This window comes from Solanum tuberosum, unplaced genomic scaffold (assembly GCF_000226075.1).
Source record: "Solanum tuberosum cultivar DM 1-3 516 R44 unplaced genomic scaffold, SolTub_3.0 scf00164, whole genome shotgun sequence".
Classification (NCBI taxonomy): Eukaryota; Viridiplantae; Streptophyta; class Magnoliopsida; order Solanales; family Solanaceae; genus Solanum; species Solanum tuberosum.
Genome location: NW_006239092.1, coordinates 1,196,102 through 1,219,394, shown reverse-complemented (window position 1 = coordinate 1,219,394; position 23,293 = coordinate 1,196,102). Strand labels below are relative to the sequence as shown.

At 30.3% G+C, this 23,293-nt stretch overlaps 1 protein-coding gene across 1 annotated transcript; it reads right to left on the bottom strand.

Annotated features, from left to right (window-relative positions):
* Positions 1-3,862: 3,862 nt before the first annotated feature.
* Positions 3,863-6,603, bottom strand: LOC102593158 (putative F-box/LRR-repeat protein At3g18150). The gene is made up of 3 exons (XM_006354000.2): positions 5,605-6,603; positions 4,719-4,925; positions 3,863-4,385 (listed from the first exon to the last, which is right to left on the bottom strand). Exons 1-3 carry the CDS (start codon positions 6,553-6,555, stop codon positions 4,038-4,040), a joined length of 1,506 nt encoding a protein of 501 aa, XP_006354062.1. The 5' UTR covers positions 6,556-6,603; the 3' UTR covers positions 3,863-4,037.
* Between the last annotated feature and the right edge of the window lie 16,690 nt (positions 6,604-23,293).

The following is a 23,293-nucleotide window of genomic DNA, read 5'->3' as shown; positions in this document are numbered from 1 at the left end:
AAATAATTTACCTATTCACCAAATAAAAAGATGAAGATAAAAAGAATAGAAATAATTTAACATACAACATTACACATTTGAAGAAAAATAAATCCACAATTCAATAATAAACACATGTTAGTATAAATGACGGAATAAAAAATTAACAAAAAATAATAAAATTAAAAATTATTCGATTAGCTACACTAAAATTAAATTAAAAAATAGCATACAATTAAAAATAAAATTAATCAAATTTTAATTCATACTCTAATAATTTATCACCCACAAATCTATTATTAAAATAAAAATCTATAAGAAAGTGAGGTAACATGCATAACTATGATAATACATTATATTACACATTTATCTATATTATTATATTAATGATTCCATAACAACGATTTTTAAATGCATATATTTAACATTTTAATAAATGTGAAGATATGACAAATAATTCAATAATATAAAAACATGTTAATATAAATGATTGAATAGAAAAAATTAACAGAAAATGATAACATAAAAAATATTAGAATAACTTCACTTAATAAAAAATAACACAATCATAAAAAAAATATTAATCACAGCAAAAGTCATCAAAGATTACAAATGTAAATAAAAAAAGAACATAGAAAACTAATTCGACCTAAAGAATTTAAGTACAATATATGATAGAAACAAATCAAATTGAATGAAATGAACCAAAAAGAATTTCACAAAAAGACATTATAGCTCTAACAATATCATCATTTGCAGAAGATTTCCATTTTGATAAATATTGTTCTTTTTCTTCTTGGACTTTCACTTTGTTATTTGCAAGTATATTCAAACTTTTTTTTTTCCGGCTAGCCAACAAATAATCTACCTATTCGCTCCATAAAAAGATGAAGATAAGAAGAATGGAAAGAATTCAACAAATAATACTATACATTTGAAGAAGAATAAGATCAATTACTTTTTTTAATGAACTTTATTTCTGTATATAGGAATAGAGATAATGGGTAGAGTAGTGTTAGCCTGTTAGGTAACCACTTTAAATTCAAAGTCAAAAAGTAACTACTTTGTCATTTTTTTAAAAATAGTTACGTGAGTTGGTTACTTATTTTGAAAAAACACATTTAAAATATTTTTTTTATTTTTTAAAAACTAATGGAAACAATTCAACAAATAATACTACACATTTGAAGAAGAATAAGATCAATTAATTTTTTAATGAACTTTATTTATGTATATATAGGGAATAGAGATAATGGGTAGAGTAGTTTTAGGTAACCACTTTAAATTTAAATTTAAATTCAAAAGGTAATTACTTTACCTTTTCTTTAAAATAGTTACGTGAGTTGGTTACTTATTTTGAAAAAAACACATTTAAAATAATTTTTTTATTTTTTAAAACCTAAAGCATATCTTCATTTAACAGATTTTTTTAATGTGCGGGTAGTTTTGCTATTTATTTATTTAAAATGATTGATGCACGTTTTTTATTTTATTTTTTCTTTGTTACATTTTCTATTACTATAACCTATTTTAACATTTTTTACTCTTTTGTCCGTTGGTATTTTATTTTTATTTTTTTGTATTTTAAATAGTTTGTTTAAAATTTATTTATTTTTATTTTATTTTTGTGGTGTTGACATGTGTCATTCTAATTTTAATTATTGACATGTGTCTATATTTATTTATTTAATTATTGATTATTAATTATTTAAAATACTGAAAATTTGTGTGTGTTGACGTGTGTAATTTTTTCTTCTCCTTTTTCATATAGACAGATTACTGAAGCCCTTTGAATAACTTATACTCTAATCGCCCATTTGACAGAGCGTTTTGGTATCTTGATAACCGGTATACTCTGTTTTGATAATTCAGTTTCAGTCACCATGTGTGCTGAATCTGGATGCTTAGAGGTACAAATGGGAAAGTGAATATCAATGTTAATTGTGTGTATTAGGAAAAGTCATTGAAAACACAAAGTAGATGATAGATGTGTGAACAGATGTAAATTGTACATAAATATGGGCATTTAAAAGTTAGTTTGGAACTTACAACTCGTTAATGGAGGCGAGCAATTTCAACAAAGGCAGTGACAAGCAACTTCACCAAAGTCAATTCCAATATTTTGAGATTGCGTTTGCGTTCGACTAACAGGGCATACCTCTTCAGTTTTTGCGGAAGCTCGATATTTCATAGGAGATTGCCTTCATTCTGTGATTGTTTTAAAGAGAGCTCTTTTTTAGTTAGGGTTTTTTTTTTTTGAAAAAGAGTGATAACTGAATATGTCCTCCGTTTATATTTTGGTCGAAGATGTCTTTCGATACTCAAAAAATGATCTTATTATTATTTAATGGATCAAAAATACCATATGATATTTTCAAAATAAAAAAAACTCAATTTTCCCTATCGGTGTTATAACTTTATTTCCTCATTTGTTAAGAGACAATTATAATGTCTTACAATTTAGATGGTTTTATTTGTTTTTCAATGTAATGTTATGCTTCTTTGTTAACAACTATGAAATTTTAACGGAATAATGATTGTTTTGTATGTGTTCAAATATTTGTGTGCTTGAATTCATATGAATTTTTTTTTATTATTTCAAGAGGCGAAAAGTTAACAAGTAATTAGAGAATCTAGTAGCTAAAATCAATTATAGTGACCGGATTTGTTATCGTCATAAAGGATTTTAACGACCGGAATAATAATATACAAAGGACAAATTTGATCGCTAAAAATGGAATATAACAATCGGAATTTATATCGTCCCTAAAAAATCTCTAACAGCAAAATCTAATCGTCAACTCTTAACTTCAAAACTTTTATTGATTATGCATTAGCTCATTCCCTCTCTTCCAAATTTAAAAAGTTCCAACTCGAATTCCATTAGACTACGATCTCTGATTTGACTACAACTCCTTAGTCAATCGCTGCTTTAGTTTTGCTGTTGAGAGGAAAGTGGAAAATGTTGTATTGTGGTCATATTATGACAAGATCTCATTTCTTGAATCTCTCTACAGACTACATATGTTCATCCTTGATATCTTTAGATGTTCAATCTTGTCCTTTTGATCTTCCAACGGTCATATCGTGGAACTCTCTAAAGAGCATGAAGTTGGGGACTATGGTGTTAGACGATAACCAAATTGTGAAAATATTGTCAGGTTTCCCTGCATTGGAAGCTTGAGCCATTATTGGTTTGATTGGCGGGAAGATGGAGAGTCAGAAATTTTTGACCCATATCTTCCGTATTTTGGAAATATCTAGAGATCTCTACAATCTCAGGTGTAGACTTGTAGATGTATCCTCCATTGAAAGCACCAAGCTTACTTGATTGACGTTCAATGGTAATATCTGGTAGCTTAGTAGAATTTTATACAAAGTAATATCTGGTAAAATGTTCAATTTGCCTCTTTGCTAAAGTTTAACACCAAAACTCACACCCGATGTCGCTTTAAGAAAGAGAATGGTAATGGGTCCATTACATGATGTAGAATGGCAGGCTAATGAACAGTCCGGCAAGAAGATGTAGCTAACTCACTGCTAGTTTGCAGCCAAAGAGACAGAGAAAATGTAGCTGGGCTATTTATATATACTAGCAAAGCTTAATGCAAAAAAATTCAAATAGTCTGTATCAAGGATTAAAAACTAGGAAGTTGTAACCTTAAATCGACAGAAATATACTTCGACTCCAATGACAATTTTGCAAAGTTCACAGTAGCTCTATTGCAACAAAGGTAAAACAGAAACTATTTCTCGAAACCCCTTATCGTCATCTAAATTTTGCCTGAAGAATGGATATTTCAGATGAATCAAACAAAGAGATCTAACCATACATTCTTATATGATTTGAATATAATGATTCATCAGAACTGAAAGCTTCAAGAATGAGAAACTAAGACATCATAACATTTGGTATGCCACAAGATAAGTAATTAGTTGCATAGACAAGTTAAAGTGTCATGATTGTATGAGTATTCACCAAAAACTCAATATAAGGCAACATCTCGTGTATCCTAAGATAGAAAACTACTTGCAGTCTAATCATCACAAGCTCACTACTAGTAGATAATCACACAATTTGTAGAGGATCTTGGGCAACAAAACAATTTCTCAGCCAATTGAGATAAAAATGTGGACACACAGTTGGTTGAACATATCTTGCACATTATTCCCTTTGATAGCACGAACTTCTCCAAAACTGTTGCATTGTTTAACAGAAATTCTGAAAGTTTCAAAAGCTTGTCAAAGCCCTGTTTGAAATGATCCTTAAAGCACCGCTCTCCGGGGAAGTTGATAATCTTAACATTCTTGAGGTTGGGAAACCCAAATAAAATCCAATTTTGCAAATCAATATCATCTCCTTTGACCAAATCTGATAACTCAAAGTGGCAGTGGGTATCTTCAAGCTGGAGAAAGAGAATTTAATCAGGACTAAATTCAAGTTAGCCTCATGGATATTGCACAAAAGTGGGGAAAAAATGATTTCAGAACCAACAAATCTTATTGGTACTTTTTAAACAGATTATGATGATTGTTCCTATCTTAAAGATTCATGGCCTACGTAACCCAAGCAAAGAGTGGATGGCACCAAACCCTTTCCGTTTCAGACCTCATTTGCCTCAAAGAAAGCAACAACACCAACCAACTAATGTTAAGCTTTGTCGTGACAAAAGAAAAATTCTAAGGAGGGGTGATTAAACTCATAAAATGAATGGATTTAAAAGAAGAGAGGAAGTTACAGATTTTGTTGATAAATCTATGTCGCGTCCCTCTATGTCTAGTGCCTCTGTATATATATTTATGTTGAGTCTCTCTACATGACTTGATGCTCGCAGAAGACCAGCTACTCCATACAAATTAAACCTCTTCACATGCAACTCCAGCGTCAGATATTTGCATTTCATTTCTGGAAGTACAGTCCCTTTGAACAGCAACATGCACAGAACCTGTTGCAATAATCCCAATGAAACTAGTAATATAAAGAATGGAGAAAGCAATAAGTACAAAAAGAAAGTACTCCATGGCAACATAAGTTATGTGACAAATCTATTGAATTTCTTTAACAGTATATGCAACACGAAAGTAATCAGCAGACATCTTTATACAAGAAAATGTGGGTAACATACAAGAAATAAAGTCAAATACAATAATAACAAAAATTGGCACAACAAAACAATTTGCTTCAAATCTATGAGCTAAACCAGTTCATCTCCTGCAAAGGAGCTCAAAGCATTGGATGAGTTATATGAGCCTCAAGCCCTCAAGCAAAACTTATTTGGATTGGATCATCATCTCGGTGTGGTTTTATGCAAGTCTCAACTCATATTCACCAGCCATGGTAATATACCGCACCCAAGGAAGAGCCTGATATCCACTTTTTTCTATTATCTTCAAGTAGTGAACCTAATCATCTAAACACTTTAAGCAACAATCGACACAGAAGAATCCGTGATTTCAGATACATGTATTGCAGATATGACAAAAAAAATACCCGACATTCGAAAGTTGACAAAAAAACACAAAAAAGCCACAAGTTTCTGTAACTCATCCAGTTGAGTTTGTGAAATTTGTACAAAGGTTAATTCTCAACTGTCCAAGGAAAAGTACTCTGAGATAAAAACAGACCTCTGTGAACCAAGTTCCAATGGTTAACTCCTTTACATTATGGAACATTAGAAGGTAACAGTGGGCGAGCGACCTAAAGAATTGATGATAGCCACTACAACTGTCTTCCTCAGGATCAACATGTAGACCATAATCATAGTTGATGTCTTTGATACACATAATGTTGAAAGTAAGCTTCGCAGTAACCACAGCAGACACATCTACGAGAATACACTTGAGATCATAAAGACCTCCTGAAATTTCTAAATGCTGAATGTACGGGGAAAAAATTTCCACACAACGAAGACTTCCATCATTAATCAACCATTGACCATTCAGCTTCAGTGTCTTTAACTTTGAAGACATAAATTCCAAGCGATGAGGACCATTAAGCACAACTAAATCATGTAATTCCATATCTTCCAATGCAGGACAGCCTGACAATATTTTTGCAATTTTGTAATCATCTATAATAAAATTCCCCAATTTTAGGCTCTTTAAAGACTTCCAGGCTATGACTGTGTCATCAAAGTTAAAACGACCCACAACTATTGCTAATGTTATCAATGACGAACATTCGCAGAAAGATTGAGGCAATGGGAAAGGGGAAGTGATTAAATCAGTAGACCAGAGTAGAAGATGTTCCACTTTTCTAGTAGCAGCAAAATTAAGCCATTCGGTGATTTGCCAGCGGCTTTCAACATCGCAATAACTGTAGTCGAGTTCGAATTTTTGTATTTTGGGAGAAACAGAACGAGATAATATATAGTTAACAAAAGATGTGAAATTTTCTCGGTAATTTGTATTAGCAAAACTGAAGTTACGAATGGAAGTCCAGAGATAAAGCCACCTTTTAGAGAGAATACATGTTGTGTATGCATCCTTTGTCGCCGAACAAGACAGAATTTTGATCAGAAGTTCATCCGGCAACGAACTGATACGGTCCTCTAGGGTTTCTCCAACTCCGGTCATTGGAATTGGATCTAATTTCGAATTGTTTCCTCAAGCAAAGTAAGGGTTTTGAAAAGAAGGCATAATATATGGAACTGGGTTTAGTTCACATTTACGTTTATGTCCTTCAATTTTTAGATAATTAGACCATTAAATTTGTATAAATTTAAACAAACAAAACATGTGTTTTACATGACATCCTATCTGAGAATTTGAGTCTTACATCTATTATAACGTAGGACTCACATATATAATATGCATATATAAAATATATAATTTAATTATAATAATGTATAATAATATATGTTTATAGAAAAAAAATCCAGTATGACGACCCAATTTTGGTACTGATCTGATCTGGTTCTAAACTAGTACCTATAAGACCAGATCAAAACTTTGGAAAAGTTTCGGTAAACCCGATTCCAATAGGATCGGTTCTAGTAATTTTGCTCGGTATAGCAAAATCGGTTTTGATACTGATAAAATCGGTTTGATTGTGTCTAATCCATTGTCAGCTTTAAGATTTGGGCATATATTTTCAATTCATGCAGTAGACATTGTTAGGAAAAGCTATAATTGTATAGTAATCAGAAAATATATTCTTTCTTAGATAGGACTAATTTACAGAATATACATTTATAACCATATATACTCCTTCCTAGAATAGAACTCTAACCCTCCAATTGTATAGCTATAAATATTTGCTTTTCTACTGTATCATGGATGAATAGAGAAAACTATTTTTCAGAATATCTTTTGTCTTTCTAGCATGGTATCAAGAGCCATCGTTTTAAAAAAAATTGTGCTCTTTGCTTTCTTTACACAGGTACCTTGTTACCTTCTTGTGTTCCTCTTGTCTCTTTGTTTTCTATACACAGGCATCTGTCCCTTTTTTTCTCTTTCTCTCTTGTATTTTGTCTCCTCAATGAATTCACAATCATCCTCGCACGATTTGCTCTCCACAAAATTGGATGGTTCCATTTTTTCACTATGGGAATTCCACTTTGAAATTTTTGTTCAAGGAAAGGGCCTTTTTGGGTGATTAGATGGTTCTGTTGGTCTGCCAACAGATGAAAAAAAGTTAGATCGCTGGAATTTGAATAATGCAAAGATAATCGCTTGGATGCTGAATTCGGAACATGCTAACATTGCTATGGGACTTAGACCATTTAGTTCAACTTCAGAGATGTGGCTCCACCTGCGTAATGTCTACCAACAAAGCAATCTAGCACGAGAGTTTGAAGTGGAATGCAACATTGTTGAATATACACAAGGGGACAAGAATGTTTGTTCCTTTTATGTTGGCTTGCAGCTGCTTTGGTCAGAACAAGATCAAATTTTTGGGAGAAATATGTCTACCGCAGGGCTCAAGAAAATGTTGGGAGAACGACAAAGGACAAGGATGGTACAGTTCTTGAACAGAGAAGTCACACTTGATCTTGATGTTGTGCTGGCAGCCGTCTTGCGTGAAGAGACCAGACTTGGAACTCAGGCGGCCATAAAGTCGATGCCATTATCCGTTGTTGCATTACTTGCACAAAAATCAACTTTCGGTACTTCATCAGGAAATGCTAAGAGATGTGTCCAGTGCTATGAATGCAACGACTTTGGTCACATAACAGCCAATTGTCCTAAGTAGAAGAATTTTTGTGCTTACTGTAAGATTACTGGCCATCATATTTCGGACTGTCGTCGTCGTCCAAATCGTTCATAGTCTGCTCACCAAGCATACCAGATGGATGTCACTAAATCAATTGGTTCCTTCCCTTTTAGACATGATCTTGAAAGGCTGATTCAAGATTCTATAGCAGATGCCCTTCCCGGGGCCATCTCAAGTGCACTTTCGGAATCCTCAGGTACAAGTAATTCTATTAAATCTACTTGGCATCTAGATTTGGGTGCTTCCAATCATATGACCGGAGATCTGTCCCAATTTTCTTCATTGTATGATGATGTTTCTAAACATGTTATTCATACGGCAAATGGGCTTACACTGCCCGCTTCGGGTATTGGTTCTGTTGGAAATTTGTCTAACATTCTTTATGTACCTAATTTGAAGGTTAATTTGGTTTCAGTAGGTCAGCTAGTTGATCAGAATTGTGTTGTAAAATTCTCACCCAATGATTGTGTTGTTCAGAATCTGAAAATCGGGATGATCATTGCCAAGGGGCGTAGAGTTGGCTGAATGTTTCTTCTAATGTTACTCGCTCGAATAAGTTGCTCACTCTTTGGCATAATAGGATGGGTCATCCTCATTCCTCTCGACTTCAGCACATGCTCAAATAATGTATTCCAGCAACACATGGCATTCATTTAAGTCTCCCTTTGACATGTTCTAATTGTGCCGGTTTGAAAAGTCACAAGCTCTCTTTCCATCCAGTTCATCTTCTTATGACGATCTGTTTGATTTGGTGCATAGTGATGTTTGGGGTCCTTCTCCTACTTTGTCAAGGATGGGATATAAGTACTTTGTGTTATTTATTGATCATGTATCTAGATACACATGGGTGTTTTTTATTCGAAATAAATCTGAGGTTCCGACTCTTATTATGAATTTTGTTGAGTATGTGTATACACAGTTTCATAAAACTATAAAAATATTTCGTTCTGATTCTGGAGGAGAGTACACTAAGACTAATCTTGTTGAGTTTTTCAAAAACAAGGGAATTATTTCTCAATGCACTTATCCTCATACTCCGGAACAAAATGGAGTCGTAGAAAGGAAAAATCGGCATGTTTTGAAAACTACATTGGCTTTGTTGGGCACATCTAATATGCCTAAGAGTTTCTTACCTGAAGCAGTACATACTTCTGTATATTTGATTAATAGACAAACTTCCTCAGTCATTGCTAATGAGACACCGTACTTCAAATTATTTCATAAGAAGCCTGATTATTCTCACTTGCGAATTTTTGGTTGTGTTTGTTTTTTCCATCTTCCAGCACATGAACGACAAAAGCTTTCAGCAAAGGCAACACAGTGTATTTTTGTGGGCTACATTGACACACAAAAAGGGTATCTATGTTATGATGCATCTCGTTGCCAGCTTCATGTATCTAGACATGTTTTTTTTTTTAGGGTCAATTTTCTTACAAACACAATTCTAAACATGCTTCAGAATCTGTTTCCTTTTTGTATAAGTTTGATGATGATGTGGTAGCTATTGATCCTCCCGAGCAGCCCATGAACTATGATCATGATGATCTCCAACTGTCCTGTTCTTCGGTTATTGACTCTACATATGCAACATCATCTTTCGAAGAGGAATCGTCTCACCCAGTTACTCTCCCACGCTGATCTAGTCGGACAGATCGCCATGCTCCTGAACGACTCGGTTACTCTCTAGGGAAATTTGGTGAGTATTATTCCATGCATACCACACTACATTTTGTTGATGTACCTATATCTTACTCTTAAGGCAGATGGTACAATTGATCGCTACAAAGCTCGATTAGTTGCTCAAGGGTACAAACAAGAGTATGGGCTGGATTATGAGGAGAATTTTGCACCTATTGCAAAGATGACAACGGTACGGACATTATTAGCTGTGGTTTCAATGAAAGGCTGGACCTTACATCAGATGGATGTGAAAAACACATTTCTCCATGGCGATCTAGAAGAAGTGGTGTTTATGAAACCACCACCTGGTTGTGTTCTGCCAAGACCAAATGTAGTTTGTCGTCTTTGAAAATCTCTTTATGGCTTAAAACAGGCTCCCCGAGCTTGGTTTGACAAATTTCGATCCACAATTCAAACTGCGGGCTTCTCTCAGAGTTCTTCAAACCATTCTTTGTTTCTTCGTACTTCTCCAGTAGGTATCACAATACTTCTCATCTATGTTGATGATATCATTATCACATGAAATGATCCAGAGAATATTACTAAGTTGAAATAATTATTGCATACCTCATTTAAGATGAAGGACTTGGGACGACTGACATACTTTCTTGGACTTGAGGTTCTCTACTTGCTTACTGGGATCATGCTTACACAACAAAAGCATATTACATCTCCTACAGTGCTACATGTTGATAACACTAGTGCAATTAAAATAACCACAAACCCGGTGCAACACAAAAACACAAAGAATATAGAGGTGGACTACCATTACATTCGAGAATTGGTTATCGATCGTCTCATCACTCTACAATGCATTCCTTCTCATGATCAACTTGCTGATTTGTTTACAAAGGCGATGACACGAGCGTGACATCAATATCTTATCTCCAAATTGCTACTTTGTGATCACCGGTATCAATTTAAGGGGGATGTTAGGAAAAGCTATAATTGTATAGTAATCAGAAAATATATTCTTTCTTAGAATAGGACTGATTTACAAAATATACATTTATAACCATATATACTCCTTTCTAGAATAGAACTCTAACCCTCCAATTGTATAGCTATAAATATTTCTTTTCTACTGTATCATGGATGAATAGAGAAAACTATTTTTCAGAATATCTTTTATCTCTCCTAGCAGACATCACAAATTTTATGGATTTATTAAAATATGACTTTACAACACGAGTTCAATCTTTCTTGAAATCTACTTATCCTAAAGGCCTGAACTCGAAGTTACGCCTATAAAAGTAATAGCTTTAAAGAATTACTAATTATACTAATATATAAATAAAAAAGTCTAGAAAACAGGTGTTTGTCAATATTCATGCTTCTTAGACAATGACAATTTGATATTTTAATTTGTGATTTTTCTATTTTAATTTAAGATAATCTTCAGACCCAAAATATATTAGTAAAGATTTATATAAAAAGAATTATATTTTTACTTGTACTATTTACTAACTTAAAATTTTAGAGAGCCAAGATTTTTCAGTGAAATAGTTATAGTCTTACCTTTGCTATTTACTTACTAAATATTTTAAGGTGTAAAGATTTCCTTGCCTTTACTTTCATTTGTTTTTGGCGTGTAATGTGAAAAGATTTACTCATTTATGCCAAATTAATAAAAAACATATATTTTTATTATTAAATTGCAATTAAGTAATTAGATTCTCTAATAAATAAATCACTTTCCAAAACTCTCACCTTTTTTTTTTTTTTATAAATAGTCATTTCATTGTCCATTTTTATACTAGTAAAATTTATTGTCTTCTAATCTTTTTTTTTTCCTTCATCCAGTTCTTCACTATATTCACTAGGACAAATACTTTGTTTTTCTTCTTTGTTTTTCTTATGATTTTTCTATAGATCTTTTATATGTTTTTCCATAAGAAAAAAAAATGAAATTTTTGAATGTTGACTGTTTTTGTCTTATGCTAATTCTTTTGCAATTTTTATATTTTAGTTTGCTTGGTCTTTTTATAAAATCTGCATTAGGTATGGGGGATTGAACTAAAATTTGAAAGTTTTGTAATTATCTGCAGTTGGATGAGTAATTCTCCTCCTTCATGGGTTTGCTAAATATAAATTTCAATAGAAGAATTTAATTTAATTCAAAGTTTAGGATTTAATTAAGCTTATGAGGGTTTTTGTTACTAAAAAACTAAAAAAAAAAAAAAGAATTACTGAATTACATGTCTTCTGTTTCCCTTATTTCCAATATCCCCTTCTATTTTTAAAAACCTCTAAAATTCCTTATTTCTTTAATGTATCCGAGCTACATATTAATGTATCCGAGTCAGTATTTAATGTATTCGAGCTAGTTTTTAATGTGTCCGAGCTACATATTATGTATCCGGTTTATGTTATAATGTATTTGAGATATTCTTTAATGTATCCGAGCTACATATTATGTATCCAGTTTGTATTACTTTTAATGGATTAATGTAATTACAAACTAATGAGGAATAGATTGTAATTTCATATTAAAACTATGGAATTTAGGTAAGTTATAAAAAAAATGACAACTTTTATCTGGTCCTTTTCTCATGTGATGAATACAGAGTAGCTCTTCGGTTGTCTTTAGGCGATGACCAAATTGTGAAATTACTGTCAGGTTATCCTTTATCGAAAACTATGAAAATTATATAAGTTTGAGGTTTCCGTCACTTAGAAATTAATTCTTTAAAATTAAAGATATTCAAGCTAAAAGATGATTGGTTTAAGAAGCTGGAGAGGCCTTGTAAATTTTTTCCCCATAGACTTGTAGATTTGTCCTCTATGGTTAACGCAAAGTTTTCATTCAACATTACTTGTATCAAGGTTGAATGGTTAACACTAAACCTTGATGTATTTGATACATGTATTGTTGAAAGAAAGATTAGTATTAACTACAGAGGATACATCTACAAGTCTATGTTTGAGATCATAACAGTCTCAAGATATTGAAAATTTTGGGCAAAAATTTCTAAGAAGGCATCTCCAGCTTCTGAAAATCAATAATCTTTCAGCTTTAGTGTCTTTAATTTTAAAAAAAGAAACATTAATTTTCAAGTGACAGAAACCCTCAAACTTGTATAATTTCATAGTTTCCAATGAAGGATAACAATAATTTCACATCTTTCATCCACGGAATATTCATGCATGCATAAAAAGCTTTGATTTTTGTTCAAAAGTTAAATTTGACAGACAAATTACTCTTATTTCAAGATGGACTTCAATTTTCATCCCTCAAATCGATGATTTTTAATTTTTGCACTTGCTTTTCATCTAATGAAAATGTGTAGGCCAAAGTACCTCTAACTATGGCCTAATTTCGCAAGATAGGCTTTAAATTGTGTAGTATCTCATTTATAAGGCAAAAATTTAGAAAATCTTTGCCTTGTCCAATACAGTAGCTCTATTGCAACAAAACAAAACAGTAGCTCTATTGCAACAAAAGCAAAACAGAAACAAATTCTCGAAACCCCTTATTGCTGTCTCAGCCATCTAAATTTTTCCTGAAGAACCGATATTTAAGGCGAATCAAACAAAGAGATCTAATCATACAGTCTTATATGACTTAAATATAATGATTCATCAGAACTGAAAGCCTCAAGCATAACTGCTAAAAATTATCTGATGTAAACAAAAAATGCTGACCTCCTCCTTTCAAGAAAAAACATAAAATGAGAACTATTACAAAATCATAGACTTCGATGCTATATCATACAGCTAATTATCATTAAAAATGTGGATTACTTCTCATCTTATCAGGTCGAGGAAAACAAGAGTTGCAAGAAATGTTAATATATATGTACAACATCTAAAATGCAACATACAAATGCTTCATGAGAAACTAAGACATCATAACACTTGATATGCCACAAGATAAGTAATTAGTAGCATAGACAAGTTAAAGTTTCATGATTGCATGAGTATTCACCAAAAACTCAATATAAGGCGACGTCTCGTGTATCCTAAGATAGAAAACTACTTGCAGTCTAATCATCACAAGTTCACTACTAGTAGATGATCACACAATTCGTGGAGGATCTTGGGCAACATAACAATTTCTCAGCCAATTGAGATAAAAATGTGGGCACACAGTTGGTTGAACATATCTTTCACATTATTCCCTTTGATATCACGAACTTCTCCAAAACTATTGCATTGTTTAACAGAAATTCTGAAAGTTTCAAAAGCTTGTCCAAAACCTGATGATTCTTCTCTGATATTAATTCTATCTTTATTCATTTTGTGTAATGCAAGGAACACAACGTAAAATAAGTTATAAAGAGATTAATATTTTCGTTTCAAAACAAAAAAAAAAAGAAAGAGTTTTTGTAGAATGTGATGTAGTGGCCTTTAATGCCATTAACATTCATAATGATTTATCAAAATTAACTCTTGACTTTTCAATAATTCCTATTGAAATATCCTATATAAAGAGAAAAAAAAAATTCATCTTTTTTTCTTAGCTTATTCTTAGAATATTTTCTGGGCAATTGCTGGCCTGTATTTCGTCATGATGCTTAGCATTTGGTGCGTGGGTAATTTTTGACCCACCACACACCCCGTGTTTAGCATTTGGTGTGTGGGCAATTTTTGGGCAATTTTTTTTTATTATTATTTTTTTGGGCCCCAACATTAGGTGAAAGGGATCATGCTTTGATACCATGTTAAATTAAGTTTTGGGCCTAACTTACACTCCAAAAGCTAGTTCAAAAGAAGGAGGATTGTTTAAGCCTTATAAAGAGTCCACCCCTCTCATTAACCACCAATGTGAGACTTTTTGCTTTAACAAAGCTTTTGTTTATTGTACATATACACATTCAAATTTCCTTGCAACTCTGTTTTTCCTTGACTTTACCAAGATGAGCACATCTGCAAGCCACATTTTAATTGTATCTTTTGCTATTGCTTTGTCATACAGTATGAAGGTCTATGATTCTGAAAAGTTGTTGGGGAAAAATAGCTCTCTCGTTAAATGTAGCATCCAGTTTCCCTGCGATTCAAAATTGCGCGTCTACATGAGTTTCAAGAAACAGTAATAACCAGAATATTGAATCTTCATACTTGAAAAAAACAGTAATTAATGGAAAAAAGAGAAGCATCACGCTATCTTGTGCACAACTTAACTAATTCATTCAAACAGTTTGTCTGGCCTAGAAACACAAGTTGTCAAGGTTATCCTCTCACTGAGATTAAAGCACATTAGCTCCATTGGTAACAATTTGTTTCTGCTTTTCTATATAGTTGAAAGTATACTTGTTGAGTGTGGAAACTCCATTATGCATGTAAGGGATGAATTCTTTGTTTTATTTCTTCAATTAGGTACTCTTTTCAAAAGTTTAAACTAAGATTTGCGTAGACTCTAGTCACTCTACTATACTTTGCAGTAGTAGTAGTTGTAATGACAATAAACCAAAGAATTCTAATCAATGAAACATGTGGAGTGAGGGAAACTTTGAAACTGTGTCCTTTTCTGCCAGACTAGCTAGTGTTATGGAAATTTAATTCACTTTGGGGTCGTTTGGCAGAGCGCATTAAAAAAAATGATGCATGCATTAACTTTATGTATTGTTAATATCTTGTTTGGTACATTTTTTAAAAGTATGTATGAACTCTATTTGATATTAAGGTGTGTATAAAGAATACATGATAATGTATGGTAGTAGTAAACAAAGGATTTTAATGCCTACGTTATTAGAATGACTAAAGACACAATTGTCCCTCAAAACTTTTTTCACCATATTTGTGAATGGTATTTTGTAAATAAATATTTTTTTATTTTTAATACACCAAATTAAATACTACATAAGAAATAATCTCAACATAATAAATACAAACATAACTAATATCAGCATTACTAATATGCCCAAAACATTCTTTAACTAAAATTCAAAAATGTCTGCACTATGTCTTTGCCATATGGATAATTTCTTGACTTTATGTGATAAGAGCTAGCTGTCTATACAGCATCCAAGTGTTGTAATGAAATAACCTTAATTGGATAGGGTCATTCTTCAGTTTATGTGGTCAATATTAATGTTTAAGGTGTTCACTGAATTGTTGACTTGGTCATAGGAGGCGGGGCGGAGCTATAGCATCAAAAAATTACGTGGTATATATATCAAATTCTGCATTTAAAGAATATATATTTAAAGTTTGACACTCTTGAAAAAAGTTATATTTTTGATGTAATGGTGATGAATATCCATTCGAATCAGAACGTTTTGAATTTGAACCTGACTCCGCCAATGATCGAAGGCCATTTTTTAAAATTCTTCCGTGGATTAGGATATCGGTGATTTTTAGTACATGAGTACTAAATAATGACATGAACAAATAAATTATCTAAGTAATATATATCGTTAGGCTAAATATTTATATAATATATTTCATTTTCTAAGTAAACAAATTCCATATCTTTCCGATAATCTAATAGTTTACAAAATTACAATATATAAAACACAAGCTCAAAAATAAGATATACAAAACTACCAACCTTTGAGTACTACAAAAGAATATTTTTCCTTTTGAATAATATTAAATAAAATTAAGAAAAATGTACCAATTTTTTTTTTATGATAACTAATTAGAACATCCACTAGTTAAACCAGAGAGTAACATCAGAGCAAGTTCTTCTTCAAACATAGTAAACCTCAGTCCTTCATCTTTAACTTTCCGGTGAACATCCACCATATTTTCCGGTATAATCACGCTCCGGCAAAGCGGACACGTGGCTTGTCCCTTCCCGTGCATCAACCACTTATCTAAGCAATTTTCATGGAAAATATGACTGCAGTTTACAATTCTCCTCCCTTTTATCTCCGTGCTCGAAATCTGATAAACAAATCGAGCAATCAAGCGCTTCACTAGGAACAAATCCAAGTAATTTCCGCTTTTTGTAGACGAATTTAGTGCTCTTTTCGTTTATAATTTTCCTACAATTGTGTTTTTCTCGTTTTTGTAGGAATACACTGATCGAAACAAAAAACAGAAGGAGTAGGATTTTTAATGCTTGAGGAAGCCATGAAAAGAAGAAAATATTGATACGTTGATTGAAATATGAGAAGAATTTAGTGAATGCAGACATTTTTTACTTTTATTTTTTGAATTTGCTTGAAAGAAGAGAAAACAGAGCTCTATTTATAGTTTATAGTTGTGAAACTGTATAATGGCGTCTAGTGGTTTTAGAAAACACATTTTAATAATGTATCAAATTAATAATTAGTGAGTACTATGAAATAGAGCATAGTACATTTTTTTAATTTATACGGACCGAAACTCCAATGAAGTTTCCTTTTTTGAAACACGTTTATTTATTTTTCAAATTATTTAATATCAGTTTGAAATTTTAACATGTCGATAACTTAGTAGTTGTATGGAATGCCCAAAGAGGTATGGAAAAAATAAGATTAAAACACGTCAAAGGAATTTAACAATCAATTTTCTTATATAAAGACTAAAATTACTTGTTTTAATTGTTATCTTTACTAAAAATAGACGATTTATAATAGTTATTATTAAAAATTAAGATATAATTGAATGCATATTTTCTCATTTTATCCTTGATATTAATTATTTTTGGAAGTAACAAATATTGACTAATTAGCATAGAAGATATATACTGTAATTATATCCTTTTTCATTGTTATTGCATGAAATTAGGAGCAACGGTGGCGATCAAATCCAAAGGAAAAACTTGATAGTATCAAGTTGGTAATTAGTTAAAGAAAAACTTGATAGAGTTGGTAATTAATTAAATTACGGATGGTGGTACATTTTTTTAATATAATTTTTTAGTGTCTTTAAACAACTACTAGAACTTTGCATACTAAAATTCTTATTCCCAATTTTTTTTATAGGGAAGTCTAGAATTTATTACTACTACTTAAAAGGAAAAAAAACACGTGCATTTTAAAACTTTATATTATTATATCTTTTGCAACTTATATCTATCTACTACTAATATATAAGCCATGATAACCACACACCTCACGGTCGACATGCCTGCCTGGCATTAAAAGGCCAGGGGTAATATGGGTATTTACATTAGTATTATGCTTAACTACTGTTGTACGTCATTGCTTTACGTAGGGGTGTTCACGATTGGATAAAAACCGATCCAAATCGAAAAATTGAATCAAATCGATAAAATAAAACCAATTTTATTTGGATTTGATTTGGTTTGGTTATGGTTTTATTCAAAAAAATCGAAGAAATAACCGAACCAAATCGATGAATTATATACATATATTTTATTAATATACATACTTAATAGATTGTTTTTATAAATAATTTTAAAAGATCTTATACATATTTTCATTAAAATTTCTTTATAATTTACTATTGAAAACAAAATGTCCAAGATGAAACATTAATCTTATTGATTTCATGTATATGAGTGTCTATGACAATTCTTTGTGGGACTGAAAATGTTATTATCTCTTCCTTCTAGGCTAATATAGTGAATTTTAAAGCTTTATTGATAGTAAATTTAGTGATCGAAAGTTCAGTAATTTAAGTCATTCTAACTATTTTTTGTTTTGAATGGATTGTTGTCACTTTTTTCACATTTTGAATGAATTGTTTCTTTTATTTTTGTGTATGGTTAATAACCGAATAACCGAACCAAACCAAACCGAAACCGATAACCACCAAACCGATAAATGTATATTATATTTGGTTTGGTTTGGTTTTGATAATTTAAAAACCGATTAAATTGGTTTGATTTTGATTTTAACCAATAACCGATTCAAACCAACCCGTGAACACTCCTAGCCGCCTTTATGACGTATATTCCCATCAGTTGACATAAAAGCCCATATGTGTTTTGTTGTTTACTTTGCTTCAGCCAAAAATTTCTTTGATTTTCCATGCATGTGAGGCCCTTGTATCTCTCTATTTCGCTTCTTTCCAATTTTCTTTTCACTATTACCCAAATGCCTCTTAATATATGGACCCCACTTGAGCAATTTTCATTTCCATTCTCTTTTGTGTATCCTAACTATTTCTTCAAATTTTTTCACTTTGTTTATTTCGTGAAAATTAACTTTTTGTAATTTAATTGCTCAATTTCTTATATTTTAGTTACAAAATATATTAGAGGTACAATTTTTATTAAAAAAACTAAAATTTTGAAAAAGATTTAATTGAGTCTTGAAATTTTATCAGTGTCACATGAATATAAATAGATGGAATAACATATATTATTAGAAATTACGTAAAAATATTATAAGTCACAATAATTAGCAATTGAAAATATTTTGATTTCCTCTCTAATTTCATATGTCCCATTTACGTTAAAACATAAGAAGTATCATATATTATTTGAAAATGAAGTGAATGCTTATTTCTATATGTGTGTCTCATAATAAATCATAAATATTTATGCTGCTATAAATCATTTCATTAAATATTGAAAAAGAGTTAAATTGATAGAGTAAGAAATCTAAAAAAATTACAAATTTTTTACTTAAAATACTATAAATCACGACTTAAAATATTTCAAAATCATATAAGAAAATTGACCGACTATCTAAATTTCATTTGTGTCACATAAGTTGGAACCAAGAGAATAACATATTATTTTAAAGTTATGTAAATTCAATAGGCCACAATAATTTACAACTTAATTATTTAAAAAACTATCTAAAAAAATTGAACGACTCTCTAAATTCTATGTGTCACATAAATTACGACAAAATAAATAACATATGTATATATAGTACGACAAAATAAATAACATATGTATATCTAGTAATTAAGATAAGTGGCCAAATTTGTCATACAAAGAGTCTAATTAGTTTATCAGAATTCCAAACATTACCGTGCAGCCTACTGTTTGTTATTTTAAATTGTGATTAGCAACACAATTTAACAAAAACTTTTTCCCCAATATGTAAAAAGCAAAATTCATAAACAGCCCATAACTCAGCATGCATCACCTACATTAAAGGGTAAATTACAACTAGTAATTTTTTGTAAATAAAAAAAATGTCATTATCATAATTTTTTTTTTTTATAGATGAAGTTCAAGATCATTATTTTTATTGTATTTATGAATCGACAATTCATTTCTTGTTAAAATTGTTTCTTTCAAGATGGTTGAGATGGTCTTGAAATTTTAAAAAGAAATACCCTACATATATATATGAGGAAAAAGACACGTGTCATCGTCAATAACAAGTCCAAAATTTTAACAACCTATATGAATGGCTCAGTGTTAGAAACTTTAATAAATCGAAAATAAAAAACATGTCATTTGACCTCCTTAGAAAAAAGAATTATATATATACAAATTTGAAGAAAATGCTGACAATCTTCTTCAGAATAATACAACACGTACGTCACAAATATAATAGAGAAAGGGAGAGGAGCCTCACAATAAACTTTGATGAATTGAATAAAATAATTATGATATAAAGTTTCATAGTATTATTTAATTTGTCTTTTAAATCCTACTTAACCAATTCTAATATAAAATATAATCCACCAGTTGTTGTATTATTTTGAACAAAACTTAGGAAAAGAAGTTGTATCCACCATATTATATACTTATTCACACTACTAATTAATTATGATCTAATATGACATGGAATTATTGTACGTATGGATTAATTAATACATGAATCACATATCAAAACACAAAATTATTGAAGAGTCGTAGGTAAACACTTTATATTATAATATTATATTGATATAAAAACATGTATGGAACCTAATTAAATTTAAACTGAAGTTTTATTTATCATTATAAAAACATTATGGAACCTTGTTAAATTAAATTCAAATTTTATGTATTAATAGTTGTAAAATTATATCACTTATAATTATATATATAGTTATAAGTAAATCTCTTAAAAAGTATTCATTAGTACCGTACACAGTAAAGATGATAACCTATATGTTATCATAAACTAAATTTTATTGATGATATAAAAATATGTTTTATCTTATTGATGTATATACTTATAATAATAATATCCTTAATTGAAACATGTTATAAAGAAGCCGCATCCGTATTTTTTATACAATTAATTTTCTCGTAAGCTTCCTATGAATTCTTTTTAACCTATTTGTTAGTAATTAATTAGGACCTAGAGTTGGTACGGCGCAATAATGGATAAGAATTATATATTAGTCCAAAATGTCGAGTAGAGCTTGTTAGCAACTCTTGACTTTTCTGGGTCGTTTGGTACAAATATTGATAACGCAGAGATTAATAATACATGAATTAGCAATGCAGGGATAAGTAATACAGGAATAGTAAGGAATAGTAATGCTGAGATTATTTTTCATTAAATGTTTGGTTCATTGCTTCCCACTTAATCTTGTGTTTGATTTAAAATTCTATAAGAAAAAAAATCTTTCCTATATATATATATATATATGTATGTATTTAACTTAAAATAAATTGTTATAAATTTTGAGGAGTGATGTACCACTAAGGAGATCCTTGATGACACATTTATTTCTAACTTTTTGTTGGTCAAACATATTTTAAACTTAACATAGCTTTAAGCCTACTTAAATTGTCAGTACCTAAAGCTTATTAAAAAAACAAATAGTTCAATTGGTTAATCGACGAACTACATTGAAGTAAATAAATTAAAAAAAAAGCGAAGAAAAAAATATTAGTGAAATCATCAAATTACACTAAACAGATATGGAGAATTAAAAAGAATATTTATAACCATTCCAATATAAATAAAAAGGAAATCAAATAGCAAAGAAATTTAGGAAAAGGAATAGGGGGATAGTTTAGTAATTTAGGAGTCTTATCCAAGGATTATTAAACCTTGGATTAATTATCCCACCATTTTCTAGGGATAAAATAAGACCACATATGATGTATAAGTAATTCATGGATTAAATTAAATAAAGTAACCAAACAATGTATTAGCTGGATTAAAATTTACTCTATGGACTATTCTAATTAATACCGCTTATTCATGTTTTCGTTCATTTTTACTTGTCATATTTTATTTTACGAGAATCAGTTTGATTAATCTTTGAACTTAATTATTAAATTAAGTTAAATTAATATTTTAAATGTAATATTCATAAAAATATTATATGCCTTGATTCTTCACTTATATTAATCTAATAATAAAAACATGTTTTAAAATATTAATCAAAATTTATATAGTTTGATTAATTTTGAAAAGAAACAGAACAAATAAAAATAAATGAAGAGAGTATTAATTTTATTCTAAAAATTGGAATTTTTTTCTTCAAAGTACTATTATACCACTATAAGACCATCTTCAACCTATCTCTATTTTATTCTCCGTTCTTTATAATTGGAGAGTAAAATAGAGAATGCCCTCTTCAACCTCTCTCCAACTAACGATATATGCTATGACAATTGTTTGTTGTGTTACTTTTCAAAGTATCCCTGTTGCCACATATGTTAGAAGTTATAAAAGAAAAGAAAAGATTTAGATTATGATATAAGAGAATAAAAATGAAATGGAAATAAAAATATAATATTGAAGAGAAAGAAGAAGATTATTTTTTAGAGAGTAAAATAGAGAATTGAGTTGGATCGAATGTCTGGAGAAAAAAAAAACTCTATATTTAGAGAGTAAAATAGAGAGTAGGGTTGGAGATGCCAATATATGCTATGACAATTGTTTGTCGGTATATAGTGTGTTACTTTTCAAAGTATCCTTGTTGCCACATATATTAGAAGTTATAAAAGAAAAGAATAGATTTATATAATGAAATTAGGGAATAAAAATAAAATGAAAATAATAATATAATATTGAAGAGAGCGAAAAAGATTCATTTTTAGAAAGTAAAATAGAGAATTGGATTAGAATTAATTGTCTTAAAAAAATAGAGAACTCTATATTTAGAGAGTAAAATAGAGGATAGGGTTGGAGATGCCTGGTAACAATATATGCTATGACAATTGTTTGTCGGTATATAGTGTGTTACTTTTCAAAGTATCCTTGTTGCCACATATATTAGAAGTTATTATGAAGTATTAATAAAATTAAAAATATCAAGAAAATAAAAGATATATTCAAAGAAAATTATTGAGGAGAGAGAAAGACTTATAATTGTTATATATGTAAAAAAGAAAAGAAAAAAAATTGGATAGACTTGGAGCGTGTTTCGAATTGTTGTGAGGCCAAAAGTATTTTTTTCCTCAGAAAAAAATATTTCCTTTTGAAAAATAAGTGTTTGACAATTTTTTTAAAGTGTTTTTAAATGTAAGTAAAAGCAATTTTTCTGCTATTGCGAAAAAGCTAAAATCAGCTAAAAATTTCAGCTTTTTAACAAAAGTAGAAATAGAAAATTATTTTTTTAAAGACTAAAATATCCCTTCCATATATACATATTCATCAATATATCTCTTATTAATTACTTAGCATATCTTATAAGTTTGGTTAAGTTTCATTCAAGTTTTTTTTTATA

Coding starts and splice junctions, on each gene's coding strand:
- LOC102593158 (XM_006354000.2), bottom strand. CDS start 6,555: ATGACCGGAGTTGGAGAAACCCTAGAGGACCGTATCAGTTCGTTGCCG. Junction 4,926..5,604: donor TTGGAACTTGGTTCACAGAG/GTCTGTTTTTAT, acceptor TTATTGCAACAG/GTTCTGTGCATGTTGCTGTT. Junction 4,386..4,718: donor TAGATTTATCAACAAAATCT/GTAACTTCCTCT, acceptor CTCTTTCTCCAG/CTTGAAGATACCCACTGCCA.